The following is a 13,566-nucleotide window of genomic DNA, read 5'->3' as shown; positions in this document are numbered from 1 at the left end:
GATATCCAAAGAAGAATAAGTGGTGTTAACAGTGGTTGGGAGTTTTTATATGCCACTTACCTTGTAATCTCTCCTGATTTCTTTAAGGACTACTTATGTAGATTGCAGATTGTGGTGCTATGCAATTGTGCTGCTGCTGGGGATTCACAGCTCCTTGTGAATAGCCACTTTTAGGTTGCTAAATCTGTTCTCAATTTGTTTCACATGGTACAATGTTAACACAGCACTGCATGTTGGAAGATTATCCTGCACACTATCTGTTGATTGCTTTGTTATGAAAACTAAGGGAGAATTGAAATTGTTGACCGGGAAAAATTCAATCTCTCCAAGTTGACAACAAAATGCATCCGGTTCTTCTGTTTTGTGTAAAGTTCCTCTTTCTTTTCTGCAATCCTTGTAGAGACCCATCCTCGTTTGATGAATCGTGGTTAAGTCGCATTAAAGACGACGTGGGTGAAAATTCAAGATTGAAGGTACAGTAGTGAAGATAGCTGATGCTATCTTCATCAGAAACTTCCATTATATGGATATCTCAAGTGCTTTTAGGTGTCTCTGATTTATTTCAGCTTGGATTTTTAAAATATCAATTCTCCTCAGTATACCTGCTTACAATGAAATCAAAAGAGAAAAATATTCAGTGTAATTTTGTAAGAAATTGTGATCGGTGTGATTCAAATTGCCATGAATTCCAGGATTATTTCCTCAACATTGGAAGATACAGGTGCACTGTAGGGCAGTTTAAATGATTTAAAATAACAAATATTTGATTGCTTTTATTTGTGGTATAAGAAATAGTATATTTGCAGGTTCTAATACAATTCCAATTAAATAACTGCATCCAGTATATGAAAAAATCTTGTGTTTCTGTAATTAATTGGACTGATAGTTGTGGTACAGATTTCCTCAGATGGTAACGTTTCTTGTTTGCTATCTCCTGATGGTAGATTTTAGAGTTTTATAAATCGGTTGTGTGTACTGACTGAACTAAGAAATTTTTGTTCATCTTATTCGACACAGATGAATAATTTGAAGAAGATTCTCCAGAAGGTTCTTGATTATTATCATGAGGTAGGGCTCCGAGTTAGTATTGTAGCAGACTACTTAGTGCTCAGCTGAGCAAATTTGCAGGATAATTGCATGAGTATAATTTAGGGCTTTTGAGTATAAAGCCTTTAATTTTCTAACAAGTTTTGTCTTTTCCAGTCAACTTAATGAATGTAAGTTGAATACTTTTTCTAAATGTTTACTGTACTCTCCTAAGCCTGAACTGATTAACCCAAGATGACCTGAAAATCCTGTATTCTATCCATCAAGACGACTTACTCGCTGCTCCACATTTTCCACCTCCAAACCATTCTCATTGTCATTGCCACTGAAACTCTTATCCCCTATCCAAACAGTCACTGCCCATCCTGGGTTTTGCTATACTATATTAAATAAGGGAATTAGCTACACCGCTGTGAGATGGGGCTATGTTCATAAAGAGTTAACACTGGGGCCGGAATGAACACATTGTTCTGCTAATCTCCCATCAGCCAAGTCCACCTTTTTACATTCATAGAACATAGAACATAGAACACTACAGCACAAACAGGCCCTTCGGCCCACGAGTTGCGCCGATCACATCAACACCTATCTATAACCCCCAATCCCATAAAACCCCATATACTCATCCAGAAGTCTTTTAAAAGACCCCAGCGAGTTCGCCTCCACCACCACTGACGGCAGCCGATTCCATTCACTCACCACCCTCTGAGTGAAAAACTTACCCCTAACATCACTTCTGTACTTTCCTCCCCGCACCTTAAACCTGTGTCCTCTCGTAGCGACCATTTCAACCCGGGGAAATAGCCTCTGAGAATCCACCCTATCTATTCCTCTCAACATTTTATAAACCTCTATCAGGTCGCCTCTCAACCTACGTCTCTCCAGGGAAAAGAGACCCAGTTCCCTCAACCTAACTTCATAAGGCATGCCTCCCAGTCCAGGCAACATCCTTGTAAATCTCCTCTGTACCCTTTCAATAGCTTCTACGTCTTTCCTATAGTGAGGCGACCAGAACTGCGCACAGTACTCCAAATGAGGCCTGACAAGGGTCTTATAAAGTTGCAGCATTACCTCCCGACTCCTAAACTCAATCCCTCGATTTATGAAGGCCAGTACACCATACGCCTTCTTGACCACCTCTTCCACCTGCGAGGCCGATTTAAGAGTCCTGTGGACCCGGACCCCAAGATCCTTCTGCTCCTCAACACTACCAAGACTCCTGCCCTTGATAGTGTACTCGTTCATCCTGTTGGTTCTGCCAAAATGGACGACTACGCATTTATCCGCGTTGAAGTCCATCTGCCACTTCTCCGCCCAGTCCTGCATCCTATTTATGTCCTGCTGCAACTTTTGCCATCCTTCCAGACCATCCACAACACCACCGACCTTCGTGTCATCAGCGAACTTACTTACCCATCCTTCCACTTCCTCATCCAGGTCATTTATGAAAATGACAAACAGCAAGGGTCCTAGAACAGATCCCTGGGGCACTCCACTGGTGACTGACCTCCATTCAGAAAAAGACCCATCCACAACCACTCTCTGCCTTCTGCAGGCAAGCCAGTTCTTGATCCACAAGGCCAAAGGCCCTCGGATCCCATGCCCTCTCACCTTCTCAAGAAGTCTTGCATGGGGGACCTTATCAAACGCCTTGCTAAAGTCCATGTACACCACGTCCACGGCACTTCCTTCGTCAATGTGTTCAGTCACATTATCGAAGAACTCAACTAGGCTCGTAAGGCACGACCTGCCCTTGACAAATCCATGCTGACTATTCCTGATCATGTCAAACCTCTCCAAATGGTCGTAAATCTTGTCCCTCAGAAGCCTTTCCATCAGCTTACCAACCACTGAGGTCAGACTCACCGGTTGGTAATTTCCCAGGCTATCTCTGTTCCCTTTCTTGAAAATAGGGACTACATCCGCAATCCTCCAATCTTCCGGAACCTCTCCCGTCTCCATTGACGACGCAAAGATCATCGCCAGGGGCTCGGCAATCACTTCCCTCGCCTCCCACAGTATCCTGGGGTTTATCCCATCTGGTCCCGGCGACTTATCAATCTTGATAGAATTCAAAAGTTCTAACACATCCTCCACCTTAATATCCACAAACTCAATCTTTTCCATCTGCTGCAAATCTGTGGCAAAATCTCCCAGATCAGCTTCCACCGTGAATACTGAGGCAAAGTACTCATTAAGCACCTCTGCCATTTCTTCTGGTTCCACACAGACCTTACCCCCTTCACCTTTTATAGGTCCTATATTCAGTATTATTATTTCCTCCACCTCTTTTCAAAGACATTCAAGTTATGTAGCTTTATGTGGTATCTCTTCAAGGATACTATTTTTTATGGGTTAAATAGTGAGCATCATGTTTTATTCAACTGTGGGAAGCATCGCAACTGAACCTGATCCTGTCCTCCAAATGCATGCGCATAAATGAAGAGGGTACAGTATCATGGTGGTTATGTTTCTGGACAACAGCTTGGATTAATGATTGGGTACAGAAGCTGGGGGATTTAAACTCAGTTAATTAAATAAGTCTGGCTGGGGGATTTAAATTCAGTTAATTAAATAAGTCTGGAATAGAATGCTACTATCTTGTAACAATGACTGTGAAACTACCCGATTGTTCATGACAACCTGCCAGGTTCACCAATATTCTTTATGCATTGGGGCGGCATGGTAGCACAGTGGTCAGCAGTGCTGCTTCACAGTTCCAGGGACCTGAGTTCAATTCCTGGCTTGGGTCACTGTCTGCGTGGAGTTTGCACATTCTCCTCAAGTCTGTGTGGGTTTCCTGCGGGTCCTCTGGTTTCCTCCCACAGTCCAAAGATGTGTGGGTTAGGTTGATTGGGCATCCTAAAATTGCCCCTTCGTGTGCTGAGATGCATAGGGATTAGTGAGTAAAATATATGTGGGGATATGGGGGTAGGACCTGGATGGGTTTGTGGTCCATACAGATTCGATGGGCTGAATGGTCTTTTTCAGTACTGTAGGGTTTCTGTGTTCCTATGAAAGGAAATCTAGTGTCCTTCCCCAGATTTTGGCCTCAATGTGGCGCTAGGCCCATGTCAATGTCGTTGATTCTTAACTGCCCTAGCTTTGAAATAGCCTGACAGTGATTCAGCTACATTCACATAGCTGGGTCACTGCCGTCTTCAAGGGCAGTTAGGATGAGAAATAAATGTTGGCCTTTCCAGTGATACCTACATTCTGTAAATTATTTTTTAAAATCCAGTTGTTGTCAATCAATCATTATTTAGCTTATCCTAATTAAGCACATTTTTAGCACTCTACTGCAACACTACCTGAAATCAGCTAATTTAGTACAGAGATTAAATGTGGGGTTTTAAGATATGGGTGACTTAGTGAATGGGTAATATGTTTACGGTCACAGCCAATAGAGGTAAATCTGGTATTCAGATAATGGTGTCCACCTGCACAAAGTATTTACTTCAGTTGGTCAAAGAATCTATCTATTCTTTGATAGCCAGATCAGCCATGATCTTATTGAATGGCGGGGCAGGCTCGAAGGGCTAGATGGCCTACTCCTGCTCCTATTTCTTATGTTCTTATTGTTAGTAGGGTGGCACAGTGGCACATTGGTTAGCAATGCTGCCTCACAGTGCCAATTCAATTCCAGTCTCAGTCACTGTCTGTGTGGAGTTTGCACTTTCTCCCTGAGACTACGCAGGTTACCTTTGGGTAACCGGTTTCCTCTCACATTACAAAGATGTCCAGGTTGGGTTGGCTGGCCATTCTAAATTGTCCCTTAGTGCCAGAGGGATTAGCAGGGTAAATACACAGGGTTATGGGGATAGGGCCTGTTGTCGATGATAGGACTTATTGTTGGTGCGGGCGCAATAGGCTGTGTCACCTCCTTCTGCGCTGCATTGATTCTATTCTATGATCCTATGAGTAACTGGTAACTATTTACAGATACTGGGCCAACAAATCACAGAATCTTTCCATCCAGATTTGAATCTGATTATAGAGCATGTAGATATCGTGGAACTGGGTCGATTGCTCCAACTGATTTTGGGGTGTGCAATAAACTGTGAGAAGAAGCAGGGTACGTACAAAACCTCTCTCAACGACTTATGATTTAACAATCCTGAAATGAAAGCGTATGAATTAAGAGTGTTCAATTCCTAAAACAATGCTTGTTATCTTTCCTCTCCTGATAACTTTTTAGGAGAAATTTCTTTAACCACTGAGTGGTGAGAAGGGAATTAAGGGTTATGGGGAGAGAGCGGGGAAGTGGAACTGATCCACTTCAGATCAGCCGTGATCTTATTGAATGGCGGGACAGGCTCGAAGGGCTAGATGGCCTACTCCTGCTCCTATTTCTTATGTTCTTAGGTACTCAGTGAGTAGTGGATGAAGCAAGTAGTATAGACTTAATTTAAGAGGTAGCTAGATAAGCACTGGGGGAGAAGGGTTATGATGATAGATTTAAATAAAGAAAGATTGAAGGAAGCTCGAATGGAGCATGGACTCTCTGTTTTTCTGTTGTATATCCTTTGTCAGGCTTGTTAACCATTTCCATTGGGGTAGTGGAGTGGTGACAAGGTGGCCAATGAGGATATTTCCGAAAGTTAACATTTGGCACAATAATAAACTGAATATCAAAAAACGCCCAGGAGTTAAAAAGGAAATAATTTCTAAAGAAATGTAAAGCAATTACATTAACTTATCAACATTAATTTGATAAGTTAATGAAGAATAATTAATAAAAATGACCAGGTGACAAGGTCAAAGTGTGTAGGTGGGCATGGGTGTGCGCGTCTGCATGTGTGTGTCCAGCTCACTTACAATTTCAGGGTGCTGGCTCACTCACCCTCATCCACTGTAAATCTGCTGGTGAGGGGTGATGAGAGTAAATGAGAAACCTAATGCTGAGGATAAGATACATATTCACGTGTGTGTGACTATGCACACACGCACACTGCTCCCTACCCCTCCCACATGCCTACTCACTGCTCTCTGCAACTAGGGCAGGACCCCCATGAGCCCACATGAGGCCTCCTGAGCTCCGGACAACTGTCCCCAACTTCCAACCCTTCATCCACTTCAGAGTAAATTAAAGTGGAGGCTGCCTCCAAGGTCTGGCCGGCCACATTCAATTATCACCACCCAACTCCCCAGTGGCATGCGACAGCTCCTCTGAGCTCCTCACACTGAAACCAAGAATTTAAACTTGCCTGGCAACTGACTGTAGTTGGCCTCTCCAATCACAGGCTGGTTCCCCTCTGCACTAGCTGCTGATTGGCTCAGCAGAAAGCCTAAAGCATGGAGAAAGCAGCCTGCCATTGGATAATCAAACTCGCATCATTTTCCAAAACCATGTCCATGAAATTTACAGTGCTTGACTGCAGCAATGTCTTGGGAGCCACATCTGGCCCACGGGCTGGAGGTTGGACAAGCCTGGCCTATGTAATCCTTTTGGTTAGATTTAATGGTTTTTGATGGGGTGAGGGAGGCAGAAGGGAAAGTGAGAGGCCTACTCGCTCCTGCCCCTGTTGTCTCAATGCATTGAATTAAACATCGGCCGGACTGTAGCTGTCCAGTAGGAAGACAGTTAATTAGCAGTGCAGATTGGGCTGATTAGCAGTGCAAAGAGAATGTAAGCTGGGACATCATGAAGTACAGATGTTATGATGTAAATAGGAACGCAAACATAGCCACAAATTTAAAGGCCTCCCTGACTCCTTTATTTCTCATGGCCTGCTCAAAGAAGTCAATAAATGAAGCCAAAAATCATACCACCACTGTCACCAACAGAATGTACTGCCACAAGTAGCTATGTTACCATTGTAAGAACTCTCAGAACAACAGGTTTATTTGGAATCACGAGCTTTCGGAATACTGCTTCTTCATCAGATGAGTCAGATGTCATCAGGTGTTGTGAGACTTCTTACTGTGCCCAACCCAGTCCAACATCAGCATCTCCATATCATGGCTACCATTGACACCGCAAACTGCCAGTTCAAAATGGAGAGGATCTCCAAGAAGATCGTGAGACTCAACTGATGAAGGAGTAGCACTGTGAAAGCTCGTGATTCCAAATAAACCTGTTGTGAAACTTCTTACTGTGCCCGTCCCTGTCCAACACCAGCATCGCCACAAAATGTTACCATTAGCAGGCCTTTCTTTTCACCCTTCTGTGTCATCATACCTTCGTTAAAGCAGTCCTGAACATTTTCCTGCCTAGCACTTGGAATGTGCAGTAGGTAATAAAAAAGCTACCTCTTGAGAAGCTCACTAGCTTGTCAATTGGTAAATTGAAAGTGGCAGGCAGGCTTCCAATTTCAGTGCCTGCTCACCTTTCTAAGACTGGCATGATGACATCCAATTGCAGACCCGATTTCATCATACCCTATCATAATATCCTGTGTACGGGTATGAAAGCCAGTCTTGACTATCTCTTTCTTGCTTTGCCAGAAAGAGTTTGATGCCAAATTGCTTGGCTTTATTTTCTTCTATCTTTTCTGAAGGCACTGATTCATACTGCGTGTAAGGGTGTACCCAGTAAGAAGTCTCACAACACCAGGTTAAAGTCCAACCAGTTTATTTGTTAGCAAATGCACAAGCTTTCGGAAACGCTGTTCCTTCGTCAGGTGTGTGGAAAGTTCTGATCAGAGAAGGGCATATAAAGTCACACACAGTTTACAGAATACTAATTATTTTGTAATCGCTACGACAATGGATGAATGAACATCGCTCAACAATCACCAGGCAAGACTGTTACCTTCCTGTTGGCGAACACTTCAACGGTCATGGGCATTCGGCCTCTGATCTTTGGGTAAGCATTCTCCAAGGTGGCCTTCACAACACATGACAGCGCAGAGTCGCTGAGCAGAGACTGATAGCCAAGTTCCGCGCATGAGGACAGCCTCAACCGGGATCTTAGGTTCATGTCGCACTATCTGTAACCCCCATGACTTGCTGATCTTGCAACATCTCATTTATTGTCCTGTCTGGACACAATACACATCTCTTTAGTGCTATCTCCGCTCACATTGTTTGCACCTTTAAGACTTGAATAGCAGGTTAGCTGTAAAGACTCATATTCTAATCAGTATTCCGTAAACTGTGTCTGCCTATATATGCCCTTCTCTGATCAGAACCTTCCACACAGCTGACGAAGGAACAGCATTTCCGAAAGCTTGTGGGTTTACTATCAAATAAACAAGTTGGACTTTAACCTGGTATTGTGAGACGTCTTACTGTGTTTACCCCAGTCCAACGCCGGCATCTCCACATCATGTAAAAGTGTAGTCAGCCCTCTTGTACTTCAGGCATATCTTCATGTACAAGCCTAGACAGATAACTTTGGCAAGCCCATCATAACAGTATCACATATGAACACAATTCTGTCCTTTGTTTGTAGCATCACAGAGACGTGCACATTTCCTACAGGAGTTATTGGAATTCTTCCCCTGGCTACAATTGTGCCCTTCCCCCACAGCCAATTCTTTGTCACTCACCACATTAGACAGATTTTTGATAGGCAAGGGCGTTGAGGGCTGTGGGGCGCAGACAGGACAGTGGAGTTGAGACCACAACAAAATCAGCCATGGGCCAAATTGCCTACTGCAGCTTTTAGGTTCGTTAGCCCTGGGGAGTTGAGTGAAAATATAGCAGTCCTACTGTTACAGCAGCTGACAACCAATAACTCATCACAGACTGGCAATGAAGCTGGGATCCTTTCTCTTTATAGCATTTTGTAAGCCATCGAAGGACCTTTCTTTTGTTTAATGTACATTCATAACAGGGTTGGATTGTTACAAAATGTTCCACGAGTTGCTGATGTCTTTGAAGGATTAAAGCATTTATAAGCCTTTGACTTTTGTAACTTTAATTTTTGTGTTGCAGAGCATATTCAGAATATCATGACGCTGGAAGAATCTGTGCAACATAATGTTATGACCGCCATTCAAGAAGTAAGGAATCATAAATTTAAGTGTGTCTCAGCTCCAGTCCAGGCAATGTCCTGTTAAATATAGTAGGTTTTCACAGCTAAGGACAGAGATGGAATGACAAAACCTATCTGGTCATTGATGTCCTTCAGAAATGAAGCTGCATCCCTTACTTGCTGTCACCCGTATCTGACTCCTTTCCCACACCAATGAGGTTGACATTGAGCTGTTGTCTGAAGTGACTCAACGAGCTGCTCAGTTGCTGAGGCAACTAGGGTTGGCCAATAAATGCTGCTTTTGCCAGCAGTGCACAAGCTTTGAGAGAGAATAATAATTAAAAATGCAAGACTGTTTGTAAAAAGCAGTACTGCAACTGTTACTTTTATATATAAATATTTATACTGAAAAGTTCAACATTATGTTTCAGTGAGCACTTCACTTAGTAATTAAAATCATGGAAAAGTATACACAAATACGGTTCAAGAAAACATTATAAACTATCTTTGGCATCACACCACAAGTTGTTAATGAGGAAAATTTGTAGTGCATTTCTGCCAGTATTAGGCAGGATGTTAGGTTTGGCATTGGTGGTCAATAAGAATAACAGTAATGGTGATAATTATTTTTGAGATGGACATACATCAAGAAAAGTCAAAGAAGTGAGTAGTTAGCACTGCTGCCTCATAGCACCAGGGACCTGGGTTCAATTCCCAGTTTGGATCACAGTATGTGTGGAGTCTGCATATCCTCCGCGTGTCTGTGTGAGTTTCCTCTGGGTTCTTTGATTCCCTCCCACGGTCAAAAAATGTGTGGGTTAGGTGGATTGGCCATGCTAAAATTGCCCCTTAGTGTGCCAGGGGGACGAGCTAGGGTAAATACATGGGGTTATGGGGATAGGGCCTGGGTGGGATTGTAGTCAGTGCAGACTCGGTGGACTGAATAGCTTCCTTCGGCACTGTAGGATTCAATGATCTATATGATTCTTTGAATATTTTAAGATTGTGGTCAGGCGTGTTCTACAATGAATTGAAAATAATAGATCAACAATGAATGATGTAACCCAAAAACAGGAACTGAATTTTATCTATCTTCAGTTTAAAGTGTTCTTAGCAGCAACTTAGCAGGCTCTTTAACTGAATGGTGGTCAGGTAAACAAAAGAAAATGAACAGAGTAACTCTATGAGACAAAAATGTTCCTGAATCCTGTGTTCACATACATTTTTAAGAGGATCTTTGGATTTTCATAAAAATAGCAAACTGTCTTCAGTTTCTGCTTTATTGAAGATAAGATGAGCTAGGCGATCCTTTTTGGGTGGTCACCAGCAGGGGTTTGGCAGGGCAGACCTGTTGCCTTCTGAAATGATCTGAATTAACCCTGGGGAATTTTAAGCTGAAATTTAAATATTTTCAGCATGTTGCCAGTGGTGTAGCTGCCTCCAATGCCTCTAGATGTAGGGGAGGAGGGTAGGAAATGTTCACTGCTGAGGGACTGCAACACTTATTGCAACTGAAGGAATCAGATACGTTAGCATCTACAAAAGGAAACATTTTGCTGCTTCGAAATGTGGTTGCATGGGCCCTTTAAGGGGGCGTTGCCTCAGAGCCACGTGGTCAGGCCAGACACAGTAAGAAGTCTCATAACACCAGGTTAAAGTCCAACAGGTTTATTTGGTAGCAAAAGCCACTAGCTTTCGGAGCGCTGCTCCTTCGTCAGGTGAGTGGGAGTTCTGTTCTCCACATCATGTCAGGCCAGATTCCATGGAGTGTTGAGGCAGTGGTCAGCACTAGTGCCTCACAGAATCAGGAACCCGGGTTCAATTCTGGATCTTGGGTGACTGTCTGTGTGGAGTTTGCACATTCTCCCTGTGTCTGTGTGGGTTTCCCCTGGGTGCTCTGGTTTCCTTCCACAGTCCAAAGATGTGTGGGTTAGGTTGATCGGCCATGGTAAATTGTCCCTTAGTGTCAGGAGGATTAGCAGGATAAATACTTGGGGTTATAGCCTGGGTGGGATTGTTGTCATTTCAGGCTCGATGGGCCAAATGGTCTCCTTATGCACTGTAGAGATTCTAAGCTGAGCCAATCGAATGCCCGGGCATGTATCCTGGCTCGGAAAGGATCATCAGTTGGAGCTAGGGAAGAGTTGTGCACAGTCAAATAGTTATTCTGTCGGACCCTATCTGTATATACAGTTAATTGCTGAGTTGGTAGTAAAGCCTTTTTGTTCTGAAGCCTCACTGATTTGCCCTCGATTTATTACACTGACCATGGAGAAAAGCTTTCCAAGTCATTGGGGATTGCAGAGCTCAGCTATAGAGAGAAAAGGCTGAAGTGAAGATAAAAAAAAAGCAAGATACATTGTTAAAATTCATTTGATTGGGAAATTAGAACATTTTTACCCTGAAGTAGAAAACTTGGACCAGTATCTTGAGATTATTACTTTCTTTGCTGCCATTGAGATAACAACCGTTGTGTCAAACCCAAAGTTATCAATGCATTTTGATGATTCTGGCAACACTTGGAAGCCCCTTTTATACAACCAGTTTTTACTCTCAGTATTGCTGATGCGGTAATAGGGTTAGAGGCAATAAAACTAGGAAATTGAAGGGAGGGGAAAAATATTAATTGGTTAATTTTACATTTTAGCTCATGAGTAAAGAACTGGCAGGAACATTTGGCACCGAAGCTTCTGGAGACTTGGAACAAGTAAGAAGAAAATCTCAATTAAGCATTTCTTTAAGTTGGCTAATTTTTTGAATTTCAAATCCAGAATAAACTTGATTTCAACTTCATTTCTGTTTTTATTTTAACGCTACTTGGATAGTACATCATTAATAAAAATGTATAGCATATTTGTAATCTCTGTTCACTGTATAAACAAGTACGGTTCATAGAACAATTTACATTTCTAAGCTTTTTAAAGAGGTCATGGTTTATTTTTAGTATTTTAAACTTAATATTCAGATTGAGTATTGCAGTGCAGAATTGTAGTTAACTGAGCAAAAGGTATTTAATATTTAATATACTAGTCTCCTTACAAGCATTAGTTCAAGTGGACAACTTAGATTCTTACTAAACTCCTCAAACAAAGAGAAAATATCTTAGAGTATGTTACGTGACTAGTAAAAGGCAGAGACCCAAGAGGGAATGCAAGCATTTGAAAGGAATAGGAATAATCAGACACTGAGAGGCTTTTTAAGAAGTAAGTGATGCAGTAACTTAAGAAATCCTTTCTACGGACAGGGCTGAAAGAATTGCCACACTTGGCAGAGTAGAAGAAGCAAGAAATGATCCACGGTGGGAGAGACAGGTATTCTGCACAGGGAACATACAGATTGAGATTATTGAAGTAGGTGACAAGAGGTCATGGAGGAATTTGAAAAGAAGGGATTAGGTCTAAAAAAAAACATTTTTTTAGGGAGGCTACCTTGATATTATGACAGGGCCACTCACTTTAACATCTCCTTTAATTGTCAAGTTGCCAATAAACAGTGTCAAGCAAAGTTAATCAATTCTATTGAAATGGGGCCCAAGCATCAAATTGTCTTACACCTTTCACCAATGTCATTGGGTGTGCAGTAATGGCCACTTCGCCTAATTTTCAGCTGTTAATGGTGCAAGCTGAATTTCTCCTCCACTGTAATCCTAGACTTTGGAGAACATAGACATTACAGTGCAGTACAGGCCCTTCGGCCCTCGATGTTGTGCCAACCAGTGGAACCAATCTAATGACCCTCTAACCTAAACTATTCCAATATTATCCATATGACTATCCAATGACCATTTGAATGCCCTAAAAGTTGGCAAGTCCACTACTGCTGCAGGCAGGGCATTCCACGCCCTTACTACTACCTCTGACATCCGTCCTATAATTATCACCCCTCAATTTAAAGCTATGTCATAGCTATGTCTATGAAAGGGTACATGTCGGGGATAAGCGTATGGTAGTTAAAGAGGAGTCCTTTATTCTAGAGGAGAATGATATTGAAGGAGGTGGGGACAATATCTAAGTTTTAAATCCAATTTTTCAATATTAACAAATATGTCAGAGGCTGTGAAGGTGGGCTGGTAGGAGCTTGAATGGAAGGAAGCAAGGCAACACATGGTGTGGTTCTTAGATGAGCTGAATTTGATATTTTGAAGGAACAACCAGCTTTTAGGTGGCTAACTTGATTAGGAGAAGGATTATGGTGCAATTGGGGTGAAGTAAATATCAGAGGGGGTAGAGGCAGCTCTGTGGATTGCAACAGGTTTGGACACAAATAAATGCATCAGCATTTTGCCCTTAGATTTTAACGTTGTGAAAGAGGCTACTTCTGCAGTTTTTCAAGGGCTATGTTATCCAGATATGTTAAATGTCTAGCTCACAGCTGCTGAATTTGTTGACTCTGCACACTTGATTGTTGAAACTGGACATCCATAAGATTCAATGGTCTCTTCTGCTGCAGTGAGGCACTTAATTTCTGCCTTTAGCTTCCAAGCCTGTTTTTGAAACTTTTCTCTGGTGATTTCCTCCTATGCCTTCACTTCTTGAATTTTTCCTCAGATTAGACTGCTTCTTTAATATTTCCTTCAATTTTCCAAGATCTTAATGTTC

The 13,566-nt window shown here is 42.3% G+C and overlaps 1 protein-coding gene across 1 annotated transcript in view; it reads left to right on the top strand.

Annotated features, from left to right (window-relative positions):
- Window positions 1-13,566, top strand: part of hook1 (hook microtubule-tethering protein 1) — a 72,163-nt gene that overhangs the window by 18,615 nt on the left and 39,982 nt on the right. Inside the window, exons 3-7 of the mRNA XM_080195537.1 lie at window positions 401-473; window positions 1,018-1,068; window positions 4,990-5,122; window positions 8,929-8,996; window positions 11,616-11,675. Coding sequence (XP_080051663.1) covers window positions 401-473; window positions 1,018-1,068; window positions 4,990-5,122; window positions 8,929-8,996; window positions 11,616-11,675 — 385 coding nt within the window. The remainder of the gene's footprint in view (window positions 1-400; window positions 474-1,017; window positions 1,069-4,989; window positions 5,123-8,928; window positions 8,997-11,615; window positions 11,676-13,566) is intronic.

This window comes from Carcharhinus amblyrhynchos, chromosome 9 (genome assembly GCF_965287045.1).
Source record: "Carcharhinus amblyrhynchos chromosome 9, sCarAmb.v2.hapA, whole genome shotgun sequence".
NCBI classification, from domain to species: Eukaryota; Metazoa; Chordata; class Chondrichthyes; order Carcharhiniformes; family Carcharhinidae; genus Carcharhinus; species Carcharhinus amblyrhynchos.
Note: the sequence above shows the minus strand (reverse complement) of the source record. Positions and strands in the feature narration are given on the sequence as shown.